General features: G+C 39.2%; 1 protein-coding gene across 1 annotated transcript; it reads right to left on the bottom strand.

Annotated features, from left to right (window-relative positions):
- Window positions 1-861: 861 nt before the first annotated feature.
- LOC149845247 (putative xyloglucan endotransglucosylase/hydrolase protein 30) lies at window positions 862-5,029 on the bottom strand. Its single transcript, XM_089995646.1, has 4 exons — window positions 4,779-5,029; window positions 3,935-4,035; window positions 2,597-2,805; window positions 862-1,594 (listed from the first exon to the last, which is right to left on the bottom strand). The coding sequence occupies exons 1-4, from the start codon at window positions 4,990-4,992 to the stop codon at window positions 1,081-1,083; spliced, it is 1,038 nt and encodes a 345-aa protein (XP_089851772.1). The 5' UTR covers window positions 4,993-5,029; the 3' UTR covers window positions 862-1,080.
- Window positions 5,030-17,632: the final 12,603 nt, after the last annotated feature.

Below are 17,632 nucleotides of genomic sequence, written 5' to 3'. Positions count from 1 at the left end.
GAATACATATCTGAATTCTGTTAATGTCCTTCAGTTTATTGCTAGTCTATGCGTCATTTAGCCATTTACTTTGTTGCATTAGATTATGTGCATTGCATATAATTTATTTCATTATATTTTGTTTATAAATACTAACATTTTGGTTCTCTTGTAGGATGTTGTAGATAATCAACGTAGAGGAGCTGATGGAGGCATAGAGGGAGGGGTAGATCTTGAAGAGGATGATGCCCCGAATCTTGGCGATTGTCCAAAAAAATGAAGAGGATGATGCCCCGAATCTTAGCGAGGATTAGATTCATGTGTTTAATTTGTTTGACGTACTTGTAACTAATTATAACTTGGCAAGGACTGTATTTGGTTGTTAAAGTTGTTTAACTTAGAACTTGTGTTAAATTTGTTTCACCTGTATATGTATTTTTTATGTGTACTTTATTTTTTATAAGCAGGTTATATGAATTGTATACTAAAAATTTTTTCTCGAGTTTCATATTTCAATTTTTTTTTTTTTTAAATTAATGATGGATTAGCGATGATTATTATCCGTCGCCAATTTAAATCAGTCGATGACTTGCGACAAATTTTAATTAAGCCATCGCTAATGTCAGTCGCTAAATTGGCTACAGACATTAGGACAGATACGGATCCTCCTCGTTACAATTTAGCGACAGATTAAATTCCATTGTATAAACAAATCAGTCTCAGATTAGCGACGGATATGATCTGTCGTTAAGTCATCGCTAATTAGCGACGGATTGACGACAAATAAATTCTATCGCAGTTTAGCGACTAGGATTATGCGACGGATGTTACTAATACGCATTTTTCTACATGATTTTTTTTATATTACACAATGATAAAATATACAAAAAACAATCCCCCTGAGAGGCACCCCACAATTGAATTCAATACTACACAAGATGATTATCACACTTTCCCTACACATAAGAACATAAAATCTCAAATTTTCAACAAATGAGAAAAAAAAGAAAAGGAAAAAATGGAATTATCTCACACCCTCGACCGTTTTTTTATATTATATGAGACAGAATAACGAGATTACTGCTTCGAACTTGAATCTTTTTACACATAGGCTTGGTGATCGGATTTTGTCGCCGGAATCCTGCTACGCCGCTTGGGGTGGCGTTTATGGCCACTGCTGAATTTCAAGTGTCCTGATTTCTTGAACCTCTCCTGCTCCTCCGGAATAAGTACACACTCAGGCATGGGGATCGGGTATCGGTATTGATCGTAGCAATGGGAGTATATCATGTATCTTTGCCGGAAGCTCTGCATCGCCGCTCTCTTCTCCAGCGAAATGACTGAAAACTCCTCGGTGGAGATCCTTTCCTCATCGTCATTGCACTTTTCTGACACCATCTGGATCGGGTCTGCAGCACAGCCCTTGAGGACGAGATCGGTGAATTCAGAGACAAACGGCGCATACTTATAGTTAGCCTTATACTTGCCGCCGGAAGTCGCCCAGGTTGATCCGTCCCAAATGGTGGCATACAGCGACATCGGCTTTGAAGGATAGTCCCCTCCCATGGCCGGCGTCCTCACCACCTCTCTAATGGGTATGTCGTCGATGTAGAAGCTGCAAATTGGTTAACAGAATTTGATTCATGCTACTATACATAATCCTCTACAGTATGGTATCATGTTGGTACTTGACTTTTGACACTAGAACACCAACAGATAGCCTTATGATTTGTGGTCAGGATTGAAAGATGGTCACTGGTGGATTCAATCATGAGCATAAAAAATCCTGGGTCCCCGCTTCATAATGAGGATTAGGTTCGTAGAGTGCGTGGTACGTCAAAGAATGCAAGCACAGATGAAGAATGCATGATAAGAGGGTTACTTTTAGGAAGATAACAAATATCTCAATCATTGTTTGTCTTCAAAGACCAAAGCATTCGAGAGCCTAAGTACTTGAATGAGATAAAGAGTGGTTGAGCCATGGAAGCTAATACAATAATTTATGAAGCAAACCTTCCTTTAACCTTAGAGAAGAATACACTAAAGGATTAAAAAATTTGATGCCCCTATTTGGTTCTTCTAGTCCATAACAGCTCTAGGTGAGCTTGTAAATAAATAAACGAATAAAATTTGGTGATAAATTCAACTTATAAAATCAAATGACGGCTCTCATTTTTTTTATTATTGGAAGAGTAGGTATTGGACAGAAAAACATATCCAGGACAATACTTGCAACAGCCCATTAAAATGCATGGAATAATATGAGTGTACTTTATGTGGGGGGCTATGTATGGGAAAGAACCGTGCATGCGCAAAAGAAAATAGTCCCTTTTTTGTCTGCGTTTGAATTTGAAACAAAGAAACGCTCAGTACAAAAAAGAACGTGTTCACGGGTATGTCACTAGCATTTCAAAACTCTAGTCTTGATCACATTTGTACCATCGAATTCCGTATTGGTGGCCGCATTTTGGAGTTGGAAACATCGAAGTAATGCCCATTTAATTAAATTCCGGCATCATGTCAAGGAAATCCGAATTCATGAACTTGGTAATGTTTCAGGTGTGAAGAACACAAACTTGAACGTGATCACACTAAAAAAAGGGAGAGGGGAACTTACATGATGGTCTTGCTGGTCCACAGGATGCTGTAACGGTGGAACTCTTTGGACGGGTCGAACCACATGAAGTACCTCTCTTCCCTCCCGTGGTTCGTGCTCCCGTTCCCGTAGACGTTGGTCTGGACCTTCCATTCCTTGCCCCGAATGTTCCCCAGGAACTCGAAATCCAACTCGTCGTGGGTCTTCTCGAAGATGTCACCATTCGACGTCTGGCCCACATTAACCGGATAATCGTGTCATAAGACCCTTTAATCCACCCACTTAATGCAGAGATGATGAGCAATATAATGCATGCATGCGTGACGCACAAATTTTGCCAACCCACCAAACTCCCAAATGACTTGAAATGCCCTCAAAACATTTTGAAAGATGGCCAGATACACCAAACGTGCTCCTGAATGAACTCAGGGGCATTTTGGTCATCATGGATTCGTCTCATGCGTAGTGACTGGAAAGCCAAGTTTTCATAGGGAAAATGGGGTTCTTCTTTCACAAAAATGACATATTTGCAGCCGAGTGCTAAGGAATTGGAGATTATGCTCCCTGCGATGGCGAAAAGGCCGTTTTGATTAACGTGAAACTCGAGCGTAGCCAGCCAACCCTTTTTCCGGCCATTCGAATCCACAAAAAAGAAGGAATTCCGGCCGTATTGGTGAAGAAACCGGGCCAAATCCCGACCAGAATTGTTGTTTAAAGTTTAAAGCTACAAAGACAAAAATTACGGGCGGGAAAGAGAACGAGATGGAGCTTAAATGACAAAAATACCCTTATTCATACAAGGAAGCAGTTGCGTATTGCGTTTGAGAGCTGGACGAGTAAACACGGAAATTTGTTGGAAAAAGGAGGAAAACTGAGTTCATATTTTCCGAATTGAAACCTTCTAGAATATCGGCCGGGAAAAGTAAAACAGAAAACGGAAGGACGATCTGATGAAAAATTATACTCTCGAGAAATTGTCTTTTCAAAAATGGAACGCCAAATCGTGCCAAAAACGCAAAAATAAATTATAAAAGGAAAAAAAGAGAGTAAACTTCCAGCGGAAGGAATTCATAAGCGTCCAAATACGCGGAATTCGATTTCATATCCTCCAAAAAACTCACAGCGATTATCTATAGAAACCGTCGACGAAACTAAAATCAAGGAGTAGATTAACCCTAAAAGTTCATCAAATAGACCGTCTGAAAAGCGACTCCTCCTACACAACTCAATCAATCCGACCGTCCAGAACTCCGTCAACTGAAAACCTTCCATCAATTCACATCGATGTACTCAGACGTGGACACGATAAAAAGAAGGAAAAAGAGAGAAAGAAAATGCGTTTCCGGAGACGACGCTTACGTAAAAAGCAACGACGACACCGGCGGTGTATGCGGAGGGCAATTTGATGGAGGCGCTGAAGAGCCCGTGGTGGTAGAGATCCTTAGAGATGAAACCCGACCCTGCAGAGTAGAGTATGAACCCAATCAGACAGGATCGAAATTCTCTTTCATTTTCTGTTTCTATTAAGACGGGAAAATTCATTTGCGTTCAAAATCATCTCTTTTCCCTCGTACATTTTTCCTTTCTAAAAGTAAGGTGATCCATTTGCGATCAAAATTCTCTGTTTTTCCTCAATTCATTTTTTTTCTTTCTAGAAAGACGGAAAACCCATTTACGATCAAAAATCTCTTTCACCTCAAATTCATTTTTTCTTACCCGAAAGAATGAGAATCCATTTAATTTGCGATCAAAATTCTCTCTTTTTCCTCATTCATTTTTTTTTTCTTTCTAGAAAGACGGAAAACCCATTTACGATCAAATTTCTCTCTTTCACCTCAAATTCATTTTTTCATACCCGAAAGAGCGAGAATCCATTTGCTATCAAAATTCTCTCTTTTTTCTCATTCATTTTTTTCCTTTCTAGAAAGACGAAAAAATCCATTTACGATCAAAATTATCTCTTTTACCTGAAATTCATTTTTTTTCTTTCCGGAAAGAAGGATAATCCATTTACGATATCAAAATCCCTTCTTTTTTCTCATTCCCTCTTTCTTTCTCGAAAGAAGGAGAATCCGTTCAACAGATTAACAATTAACAAAGCATAACAGAATCAGACTAAGAGGAAACGGCGATGACGACGATCGAAACAGTGAGTTTCCTCCCTTCCTTAAGTTAATCGGGGTTAGGGGTTTAGCGACGGTACCGGAGTATCGGTCGAGGAGGAGGCGAAGGGACTTGTCGTCGGGGGAGCGCTGGATGTTGTGATCGCCGAACAGAGGGGTGTAGCCCTCGCTGAAGGAGAGCGTGGAGGCGTTAAATGCTGCCAGAGAGAAAGAAGAGAGGAATAAGAAGAAGAAAGAGACGATGGCGATGGCTGACGTCGTCGTGGGAGGGAAGCAGAGAGAAAGTCTCGCCATTGCGTGGCTCTCTTTCTCTTCTTACTACGTCTCCTCGCCGTTCTTCTCTCCCCTCCCCTTCTCGCCATTTATTTATATGGCCGAGGCTGATGAGTCAGAGAGACGGATGACCTGGCAGCCACCATTTCTTACTCTCTTTTTTTGTTATTTTTTAATATTCCCAGTGGACGTAAACAGCCATTCCCAAACGTTTTGCAACGGCTGACGTGTCCTTTGGGTGGGCATTAACGCCGTTTGATCTTTTTAAGGATTAAAATGCCCTCATCATATTGCCAAATGACATGTTTTAGCTAAGCGGCAAGGCAATGAATGTGTAGCTATTCAAGCGGGCTCGGGAGAGAGGGTACTTTGGGTCTTTAGTATTTTTTATGGTCGTCTCTCCTTCTCCCCAAGTAACGGAGGAACGTTGCGGTCGTTTGAGAGTAAACCGCGTCGGTTAACAGTACGTGGAAATTGACAGTTGATTCTCGCATCCCTCAAGCCCTGTTGGTCTGGAGCCCACGTCAGCGACCGTTGGATTCAACGGGCCCACAGGAAGGACGGACGCCGCTGGCTTGGGTAGCTGGTTTTGTGCCGGGTATCTGATCCGAGAGAACCCGAATCTCTTGATCTGGGCATGAAATCACCGAACCGGATATTGTTTGGGATCCACTTCAAGTAGTCCTGAATAAACACTTGGGCAGTGTTTGGACTGTGAATCTTTTTGTTGGATATCAAACCTGATCTTAAACCTACCCGAACATTTCATATATTTCAAACATCTTTTGGATTATAGGGGTCCAGTTTGGGAGTCCATTCTCTCGACCCGATATAACCCAGACAGCACAATAAGTTATCTGGGTTGGTTCAGGTGCAACCTTAATGGATCGGGTATCCACACCCGTTGAAAGACCATCCTCTTTTGAGGCACTGCACTCTCACCTGTGGCGCCATAGCTGGAAATGGATCACGCTTATAAGGATCGGGGTCTGGATTCCTTAGGGCAATGGCCGTATTTAGCTTAATCAGTACACCTAGCTTTGAAACCGTGGCAAGGGCCCGTGGGTTTTGAACTTTTGACGTCCTTTCAGCTTGGTGGTGTTCGACAAGTTACCCTTACCAGATGAACAGATCCCTCGTGGGCCGAATTGGCAACATTTATAAGATATGAATTTACTTCATTTGATTTGGACTGAAATTTTTGGATCACATTACAGAAAACCCAAACCGGGTCCAACCGATTACCTCACAAGACTTGGAGGGGGCTTACTAATCAATTGTGATTGGATATGGATGTGGACGGGTTGGACTCCAGTTTGAATTGAGCCGGATGGAAACCGATCTAAGGTAATTGGGTCTGAATTATATCAAATCCTGATCCAAATAGCCCATGTAACCTAAAAGGATATACATTTACATGTAAATTTTGATAGGTTCTTAATTTAGTCCAACTAACATCCTGCTTCTCTTGACCCGAAGGGGTAGCTCATTTGACCTGCATCTGCTTGCATAAGATCCATGCCCAATTAGTATCTGGTCATTGTGATAAAAATACCCAGTCCGTTGATAAATAAGGATGCTAACTGATCAGATATGGTTGTGTCATGCGGATTCATCATTTGATCCAAATTTTAGAAAGGTGGGTCCAATTTTTAGATTTGGATGTAATTCAGGGCTTAAAAGTCTCGTATCCAATTAAGTATTCGAACTGCTGAAAACGGGTAAAATCTATTGATTTTCAACTGAAAAAAAAGAAAAAATCCATATGTTTTGATCCAAAGCATCCTATCTATGCTTTTCCTATTTACACCGAGATTGGGATACATATTATCGAGATATGGCAGTAAGGTTCGGATCCGGTTTTTAGTCAGTCGAGAACCTCGACCCGTTTGCTTCTGCGTCATTGCCTCGGATATCATAGCCCTCCTCCAACGGGAAGGCGTGCATTAACGGCGTCATTAACTCCGTCTATTTTGACGGCGTCAAACCCTAACGTTGACGACGCCTCCCTGGCTTTCGGCTAATGACGGCGACGCCCGTTTACGTGAGAATCAAGATGGAAGGGAAAATAATAAAATAATATTAATATTAATAAAAAGAAAACACAAACTTTCATTATTAATTTTCTAGTTTTTAAATTGTTGATGAGCGTTTCTTTTATTTATTTAATTTAAAAGGAAATATATTAATAGTGAAAATTAAAATTAGGGTAGGAGGGTGGTTAGGGCGCCCACCAACCGCCCGCGAATATTGAAACCAAACCCCTCCACTCCAATCTAGTGAATCCATGCAAATTTTATTTTACCAAACTGCCCCTGTTTTTTTCTGACCAAAATCCACTCGGTCCATTAGCAGAGATTGACCGGGTCGTGTGGGAAGATGGGCTTCAGACCAGCTTTTGCATGGCTGTGTCTAGGGGTGTCAACGGGTCTGATTCTGTAAAGACTCAGGTGGGCTCGAACCCGGATCTGACTTTGAGGTGCTTGTACCGGGTCCGGACCTAAGTCCAATAAAAAAATATACCCAGGTCTTATATGGATTACGTGGACTGGACTCAGTTCATACCTAGTAAAATAATATTTTATATTTTTTTACATTGAATAATCACGGATCTTAATCAGAACTGGATCATCAAAAATCATACCCAGCTCTGTATACTAATCAGACTCTTTTGGTCCAACCCAAATTCTAATCAGACCTTCTTTATCACCAAACCCTGACCCTACATAGTTGGAAAACCCAACGAGTCGACTCGAGAATTGCCTTAATCGACTTAGATCGGACTCCAACTGTGTCACAATTCAAGCCTGCCGATCCCTGTACAACAACAAGATTTTTTTCATGCATTTTGTGATTTTAATGCATATTTCCTATAAAAGAATACTCGTTATAAAGAATTATATGTTTTTAAATAATAAATATTAACAATTAATTATAGTTGAATACTTATATAGCTTAGTCATTGATGTCATGTGCTAAATTTAGTGATTATACACTATGAATTTTGATTTTTTTCAAACCTTAATACTAGAAAATGTATAATCTGAACTCGCCTGAGTTATCGAGGGAACCTGCTGATTCGCGAGTCAAGGGTTGGGTGATCCGACTATGAGTCACGAGTTTGCCAACTATGGGTCAACCCCGAACCGTTGACACCCCTATCTGTGTCTGGTGATTTAACAGGTTGGACTGGGTCAGCCTGGTCACGTGCAACTTGAGCTAGGTTAGTGATATTGGAGTGGGATGGATAGAATTTGTACCATACCTGATCCGATTAAGGTATGCATCCTAATTGGATGTACATTTGCATATGATCAGATCAGATCTTGTTGGACTTTGAACCATACTTGGATTAGCAACAACTTAATCCATCATCATTTCGATATGGTTTTGGTTACCAAATCTGACTAAAGGGTCTTGGACTCAATTAGGCATGAACTTGGTTCCTATGTAGCAGATCAGGGCCTGGATTGTGTTGCTGTGAATCCCTGGATTCAAGTCCATCCAGCTGACTTCGGTGGATTCTGACTGTACCATATCTTTGGGTTGGTGGGTCTAAGGAGATCGGATCCTGGACTTTAACTCTCCCAAACTTAAAAAAGAAGTCAATGGTGGATATGCTCGTCTTTTCAGGAAAAGTGAAGGGTAATTTTGTTATTGGAGCTTTGAAGGACTCCGTTTGATTTGGTATATCGGTAGCGTGTGTTATCTGTGGAAAAAGAATTTAGGCGGGTCCCATCTCTCACCAAGTCAATCGCTCAACTGCTTCCACGTGGCCACATGGCAGCCCCGTCATGTACATCGTACCCTGATGACGTGGCCTCTTCAGAAGAATGAGCATGGCCCCACATGCTCTTCAGTTGGTACCTAACCAATCATTTGATGCCACGTCAGCATTGCGTTTGAGTTTTCTTCGATGTGGTGCCTCTCCAAATAGATTAGGTTGGATAGAAGCTTCCTCTTATGATTGGGCGGTTGGAGGTTCGGGGTTCGAGATGGGTCCAGCACAACCTGCCTCATGAAATTGTTTGGTTCGGATCTAAATTCATACTCGAGCCTTTTTGTTGATAGACAAGCTAGGTGATAATAATTATGAGATTCGAACCCAAGACCCCTCAGTTATGATAGTGCAACTTAACCATCCAACTATATCGTTAATTTATATTTAAGAAAGCATCTAAAATCCATGAAAGCAAACCTCCACTGCATGAAGGCAGATCAGGTGCAATCACATTTTTACATTTTGAGTGTGCCGCTGCACCTGAACCGCCCTTCATCTTTAGGGTACAGTCTGTCAGTTGTGGGGCCCGACTGAAGATGAAGGGTAGATCAAGTGAACTACACACGAAAGCATAAGATGTGATTGCACCTGATTTGCCGTCCCACAACATGAAACGTTTCAGGTACACACATTGAGAAAAGGATTTTCTTTTATACACATGAAGGTAAATAATAAATTACAAAAAGATGCCGAACTTAACAATTATTTTCAATTAATGCCTAATATTTTTATTATTACATTTAACCACCTGCTTTTAAAACTTATATTTCAAAGAAACGCTTGGTCCTGAATTCAATTAGTTGTCCTTGACTTAGTAAAAGAAAAAAACAAAAATGCCCACATTTTCAAAACCACCTGAGAGAGAGTTGCCCCATCACCATGCTCGTGGTCTCTCTAAAAAAAAATGAGAGCTTGTGGTGATGGGGCAGTCGGGCAGGTCTCTCTCTATCTCATTTAGTCCATGGTCGTGGTGACGAGGCAATGAAGCAGTTCTCTCTTTCTCTCAAATTTGGGTAATGGTGGTGGTGATGAGGTAATGGGGGCAGCTCTCTCTCTCTCACTCAAATTTAGGCAATGGTGTTTGTGAAGAGGCAATGCCCCCTCCCCTCTCTCTCCCAAAAACTGTTGGTGGTTGTAACAACCCAAATCAGGGCTTCTCAAGCTCGAGTTTGTGGATGTTAGTTTTCAAAAAAAAATTACCAAAATAACCTCAAAATCATGGTAGAAAATTTTTTTATAACAAGGTCCATTCATCCATAAAAAATATAACCATCCAAATTTATAATGTATTTAAATTACATGTCCTAATTAACAATAATGCAGAGATAAAAGTAAAGTACTTTCAATACTTCGAGATCCATCAGTATCCGAGTCAAGTCTAAATCAAGTCCTTCTATCAGCAACAACCCTTGAACTTACAGTTGTAACCAAGCAGGAGTGAGTATACAACTCAGTAAGTTCTCATTTACAAATAAGACACGACCGTTACAACTGTAATGAAATCTAAGCTCCTAATCTTAGTTTAGTTTGCTAAGTATACATGCTATTTATGAATTTTATCCTCCTTTACTTATTATATATCTTTATTCTCAAATCAGGCATTCTCAATGTCATATTCTACACTAATCGGCTATTCTGAAAGTAGTCTTCTTGAGCGTAACAACCCATATAGACAACTCCAGAGTCTACAATGTTGGCCAAACATATGAACCACTCACAACAACATAGTCCAAACCGACCCATACTATAGATTCATCATCGATGCAACTTTGCTCACTGATTGCTAGCCGAGAGTACCAAAATGCCCATCGATAGCTAGTTGAAGAGCCCGAGAGGCTATACCTGCCCCCAATGTGTCCGAGAAGCTATACCTGTCCCCAAGGTTTGTGGTTCATATTATATCCTATATGTGTCTTTTGAGCAATATTTTTTTTAACCCCTAAGGGTTACTCAGAAATTCCTGAACAAATTTTGAGGTACTAATGAAGTATACACGCCTCAAACAATGCCCTAAACCATGTTTTTTCTAGAAAAGTTTATTATCATACTTGGTATCGTTACCTTAGTTGTATTATTCTCTAATCTTTCATTTCTTAGCATTAGTGCACTATACAACAATCAATGTTTATTCATTAACTACATTTAACATGTAATAACAAATACATATCTTATTTTTATGGATAACAATCCATCACAAATTCAGTTCATCAACTTATTCACGTCACAACACTTACAATACCACTCCCAAGGTATACGCGTGACAGCCTCCGAACAAATTATGTTCTGAGAACTCTGGAACTCTAGTCTTCTTTCTCAAAATCAAACATTTTCTTCTGTAATATATTACATGTATCAATGTCATGATTATTTCCATACAGGGTACATTCATGATACAAATCATGTCATCTTATAATATGATGAGAAACTAAAACAAACATATAATATGTGTCATTATCTTTATGCATCTTATTGAAATATCATAAATGTAGATTCCTAAGCATGCCATTCAATTGGACGACTCAAAACATGAATCATTAGCATACTTATAACACATGAAATCATACAACAAGATATCTATACTAACAAACATATATTTTATTTAATTATAGAGGAATTTTTAAATGTTCACTTACATGAATCACTTTAAATCTCAAATTTAAGGAATGACATTAGTTTTTCTGCAATTCCTGATTTGAAATAAGTAGAAATCCCAAAAATTATCAAAATAGTATTTAAAGGCTCATCTTAAGTAAAAATTATGAAAATACCCTAAAACTTCTTGCCAAACTCTGATTTCATATTCACAGAGTTTGCCTTCCTTCCCCCGTCTAATGGGTCATTCTCAAAAAGTGAAATTCAAGGATCCAAAAATCACCTGAATTCGCTATCGGGGTGAAAAGTTATGCTTGATCTACTAATCGGGTATAACAAGGGTCTTTTTCTTTTTTTACCTTTCTTGCCGATCAGAAATCCAAGTAACAAAATTATCCATAGCTTCATACTATTATCCATATCTGATTCTTAAATTCTGAATCAGATCTAACCTGGATCCAAATTCATAAGTATCTGATCCGAACTGGCTTAAGTATAATTTGTTTGCATTCTTTGTCCAACCAAACCAGGTTGGTCTACTAGTAAGGAGTGATATCCTCTATATGAGTGGTTGGAGGTTTAAACCCCAACCCCTCCTTTTCATCACTCTTTTACTTTTTTTACTATCCTGGACTCATGTAACTCAACCCAGACCCAGCTTGACCTGAGTTCTGATCCAATTGAATCAACTAAATTACTAAATCTGACCCAGACTCATCCTGGGCCGAGTGTAGTCTTATCTTTAAACAAAACCTAGCCCACACTCACTCTGGTCTAGGTTTAGTTCAACTGGATCTCCTTGATTCAGTTTCGGATATAGATCCAATCTCATTCTGATGTGGGTCTTAAATTTTTAAGCAAAGATCAAACCCTTGGTTTTCATGCTGGATCCAGATCTGGTACAATAGATCCAAACCTTGTTCATACAGGGTTTGGTATAAATATGATACCAATGATAAAATGGGTTTGGATTTGAACTGGATCCAATTAGGTTTGGTCTTACCCAAATCCACTCCTAATGAACCTAAATCCTATCTATTATGCTTGGGTCTATTAGATCCAAACCCAAGTTGTTTGGTCCACCAGATATGGATAAGATCCGATCTGAGTTTGGATCCAATCGGATCCAAACTGAGATCCTACTCATAGTGGGAAACTGAGAGTCACCATCTCGGTTTTTACCATGTCCAATACATTATATATATATATATATATATATATATATATATATATATATATATATATATATATATATATATAACCTTGACTGACTTGGTCTAGACCGAGTCGGTCTGTGATTGACAAACCTGACTCGGTCTGGATCAAGTTAGTCTGTCAAAGATAGACCCATCTCGGTTTGGACTGAGTCGTTATGTGATTAACAGACCTGACTCGATCTATCAAAGACATACTCATCTCGATATGAAGTGCACCTAGACCGAGTCGGTCTAGTTCATTCCTTCCTAACTTGGTCTAGGTCACACCCAAACCGCGTTGACTGGTCAACTTGGTTCGGTTTGACTCCCGAACCGAGTCGATTAGCCAAAAAATACTCTGACTCAGTTTGGGGCACGCCCAGACCGAGTCAGCCTAGATTAAGACCGACCTGACTCGACCAGGGTCGCAGTCGGACTGAGCAGGTTGGCTGACTCAGTCTGACGCAACTCTTAGACCAAGTCGGTTCATCTTCTCAAAAAAACAAAATCGAGACCCTTATGGTCTCTTTCTTTTTCTTTTTCACTTCATACCCAACTCAGTTTGGGTAACCAAACCGGGTTGGTTTGAAAACTAACCCAGATCGAGTTGGTTTAAAAACCGAGCCGGGACTGAGAGTGAAAAATCTCTATCCTATTCTCAATAAACCTGACTCGGTCTGGCGTGCTTGGACTGAGCCGATCTACTTGAGTCTAGGATAGAGAGTGAAAACTCTCTATCCTAGCTCTCTGTTATGATCAGACTCGGTCTGGTCCAACCAAAATTGAGTTAGACCTTTTTTTATCACCACTGGTAGTGGCTGAGGCAGGGGCGCCCCCCTTGCCTCCCTCTTCTCGTGAGGTGGATGCCACTAGCAACAATAGTTGTCGGTGGTGGGGACAGAGGGAGTAACATCCTTCTGCTTCTCTTCTATGAGGGTGATAAGGACAAGGGTGACTCCCTCTCCCTTGGCCCCCCTCTCTTGACTGCACACCATTGGCAACCTGGTGGTTGCCAGTGGTTCCTTCTTGATGTTGACAGAGGACACCCCTCTGTCTCCATCATTTTTTATCAAAACAAGGTGGAAGAGGGAGGGTTTACATTATGTCGACGATGTCGACTTCCTCGCAACCTCTCCTTCTCCTCTCTCTCTCTCTCTAATCTCTTTCACTGCAAATGAGGTTGAGAGATGGGACCCATAGCATTTATAAGCCATGTGTGAGGGGCAGTTTCCCCCCTCATTACCTCTCCTCATTAAGAGGAGTTCCTCCCTCTCTCCCCACTAACCATACGTGGGAGAGAGGGGGGTTACCCTCTTAATTGGTAGGAGGTGGGGGGGCCTTCCTCTCCCCGCTAAGAATTTAATGGGGGGAGGGATACCACCTCACCTAACCCTGCCGAACTAGGTGGGTTCGAGCTCACCTGGTTAGCGGCATTACAATCCCATCTTTCTTAAAAGAAGATTCATCCTGAATCTTACCTGAAAACAAATAGGAGAATTGAACACAAATGTCTATCTGACACTTCCAGGTAACTTCATTCATGTTGTGAAGCTTGCATCTTACTAGGACCATCAGTATGATTTTCTTCCTTAACTTATGTTTCTTGAACTCTAAAATCTCAATTGGTTCTTCACTAATACTTAAGTCTTCTTAAACATCCAATACTGATTCAACTGTATCCAGTATTTGTGAAGGATCTGACATATATTTTCTTAACATAGATACGTGAAATACATTGTGTATCTTGGACAACGAATGGGGGTAATGCCAGACAATAAGCCGTAGGACCTTTCCTTTTCAATTTTTTAAATGGTCCAATAAATCTTGAACTCAGTTTTCCTTCCTTTCAAAACCTCATTACTCCTTTGAAGGGTGATATTTTCAAGAAAACATGATCGCCTTGCTCAAATTCTAATTCACGTTACCTCCGATTTGTATAGCTTTTCTGGCGACTTTGAGCCATTAGCAGTTTTTTCATGAATGAATTTGATATGTTCTTTTATTTATCAAACTAATTCTAACCCTAACAGCTTCCTTTCATCTACCTGATCCCAACATAAAGTCGTTCTACAACGTCTCCTATATAAAGCTTCATAGGTAGCCATCCCAATGCCAGCTTGAAAATTGTTATTATATATGAATTTCATTAATGAAAGGATCTTGTACCATGAGTCAGGATACTCCAATGCACAGGCTCGCAACATATCCTTTAGCATTTGGATTGTCCTCTCCGACTATCCATCCGTTGGAGGATGAAAAGTAATTGTGTTCATTTTTAATTGTGTCCCTATTGCCTCTTGAAAACTTTGTCAAAACTTGAAGGTGTATTTTGAATCTTTGTTAGAGACAATGGAATCTAGTACTCCATGTAATCTCACTATCTCACTAATAAAGAGACCAGTCAATTGTTCGAAAGAACATATTGTCTTGCACGCGAGAAAATACGCAGACTTCGTCAACTTGTTGACGATCACCCAAATCACATTCAATCCCTCTTTGTTCTTAGGAAAGCATGTGACAAAATCCATCGTGATGTCTACCCACTTTCATATTGGGATGGGTAGTGATTGTAAAAGTCTTCCCAGTCTTTGATGTTTGATCTTTACTTGTTGATACATAAGGCATCTCCTCACAAACTCAATAATATCTTTCTTCTTTCCATTCCATCAAAAGTTATCCTTCAAATCCATATACATCTTTGTATTGCCAGGGTGAATGGAGTATTTGTAATGATGTGCCTCATCTAGATGTTGTTTTCTAAGTTTCTTATCTTTAGGAATACACACCCGATCTCGAAATCTCAAAATTCCTTGGTCGTCCACCTTGAAGTCTGGAACCTTGCCTTTAGATACTGCTAATTTAATTTCTTCTAATTTTTAATCTAAGGGTTGCTTTTCCTTGATCTTATCTCAAATTTCAGATCCTAAGGTCGTCTGTACAAACATCAATAGACTTGGTAGGCATTGCACTTCTACTTTTTGATCTATAATACTGACAAGCAGGTTTGATACGAATAATCTTGTAATCGCTTCTGATTTTTTACTAAGTGCTTCAACCACTACTTTAGCTTTTCCTGGATGATACTTAAACTCAAAATCATAATCCTTGATTAGCTTAAGCCATCGCCTTTGCCTCACATTCAATTTCTTCTAGGAGAATAAATATTTCGAACTGTGGTGGTCAATGAAACTTTAAATTATTCTTTGTATAAGTAGTGTTGCCAAATCTTGAGTGCAAACACTATTGTCACCAACTCCAGGTCATGAGTTGGGTAATTCATTTCATGCACTTTTAACTATCGAGATGAATGTGTGATAACCCTGCCATGCTGCATCAAGATACATCCCAATCCTTTATGTGATGCATCTCTATAAACAGTAAAACTGCCAATGCCAGAAAGTAGAACTAACATTGGTATTTGTGTATATGAGATATAGCATAAATTTGTGTTTTTAATGGTATTATACATAGTTTGTCATGAATATGCATGCATTATAATGATTGCATGGGCATGCTTTGCAATACGAATATGTTAATAATAAAAGATCTCAATCAACTCACTCTAGCAATCACCAAAGTGATCCGAGTTATATTGATTGAGGGTTTCTTTGACTGTATTGAAATTGTTTTTCAGTATTACAATTGTGTGTGACTTTATGAAATAATGATTCTACCCAAAGGCAAGTTATTGTATTCCAAATTCACATATAGTGTAATAGTAAGTATGTACACCAGTCCATGAAGCATGCTTGTACCTATAGGTACAGTGTCAAATTGCCTCTACTTACATGATTTGCTAGTTTCACCAATTGAAGATAATTTTTTTTAGAATTAAGGAGGTGAAGCAGCTCAGAGTATTATTATTTTCACCAAATGACTTTATTATACTTGCCTTAGAAAAGGTAAATAATAAAGTGTCTCACATTTACCTTTTTGATATAAATCTTGTATGAGTATTTATTTCAGAAGAATTGGTATTATCCATTTTAGAATACATGGACCTAAATTTAGCTTTAAGAACTAACAAACTTCTCACTTATACAGAAAATAGAATAGTTGATCAGAAGGTTGTTTATGACAAGTGAGAGCGCTTAGAAAGTTGTCTATGAGTAGCGAGAGCACTCAAATAGGCTTAGCCTATTGCTTTTGCAATCTCAAGTGGCTAAGAATATTCGATGCACTATTCCTCACTACAGGATAGTGAATGAATTTTTGAAAGTCATTGAAGCTTAATTTTTGTGTTCTAATAAAGTTAGGGCTATTTATTGCTCTATACGAGACTTCATCTCAGACCATAAAGATTAAAAGCTTAATTTTGAGTCTTGATATTGTGGACTCTATTGAGGGTTCACTAAAGACCTTTTGTGATAATGAAGTTGTTGGACTGAAAATTATTTAATGTATATTGATATAATTGGTACAAAAGAAATGACTGTGGATCCTTTTACTAAAAAGATAGCACCAAGATTATATTCAACATGTAATGATGATGAGTGTATTTGATTCTTTCTAATGTGTGACAATATATTATAGTTTTATGTGATCACATTTATGAGACTAAATTGATTTTCTATATTTTTTGTGCATTGTCGATTCTGTATAAAGTGTCTCTCATTTATGAAAATAACAGAATGACAATATTAAAAAGAATAATAGAATGGGTAAGAGACCAACCTATTCATAAAGGTATTCTTAACATGCCAAACACTTAAAATGAATAATACTGTAGTGCATGAAAATATGACATTTTATATAGAGGTGTTCATCGTCATGACTCGTATGATTCATTCTTGTGATACAAGATAGCATGTGAACCCACATGAAAATTGAATCGAGATAAAGGTAGTAAACCTCGATGAAGTTTTTTTCCATAATTGGTTAAGTGGGAGAATGTTGAATTTTGGATCGGATCGAATCCAACCTGGATATGACCCATATTGACATGGGCACATCAAAGGACATACATGAGAGAGGCCTCATAACTATCCATGTATGCCCATTATGGACTTCCACCAAATCTTCCTATAAATAGAAGACCTGTAGTGATGTGATGAGTGTCATCCACTCATTGTCGGTCTCTCGCACCGTTTTT

The sequence above is a fragment of the Nuphar pumila genome, chromosome 2 (genome assembly GCF_984573655.1).
Source record: "Nuphar pumila chromosome 2, dmNupPumi1.hap1.1, whole genome shotgun sequence".
In the NCBI taxonomy this organism is placed as follows: domain Eukaryota; kingdom Viridiplantae; phylum Streptophyta; class Magnoliopsida; order Nymphaeales; family Nymphaeaceae; genus Nuphar; species Nuphar pumila.
Note: the sequence above shows the minus strand (reverse complement) of the source record. Positions and strands in the feature narration are given on the sequence as shown.

Coding starts and splice junctions, on each gene's coding strand:
- LOC149845247 (XM_089995646.1), bottom strand. CDS start 4,992: ATGGCGAGACTTTCTCTCTGCTTCCCTCCCACGACGACGTCAGCCATC. Junction 4,036..4,778: donor CCTCCTCGACCGATACTCCG/GTACCGTCGCTA, acceptor TCTACTCTGCAG/GGTCGGGTTTCATCTCTAAG. Junction 1,595..2,596: donor TGGACCAGCAAGACCATCAT/GTAAGTTCCCCT, acceptor ACCAATTTGCAG/CTTCTACATCGACGACATAC.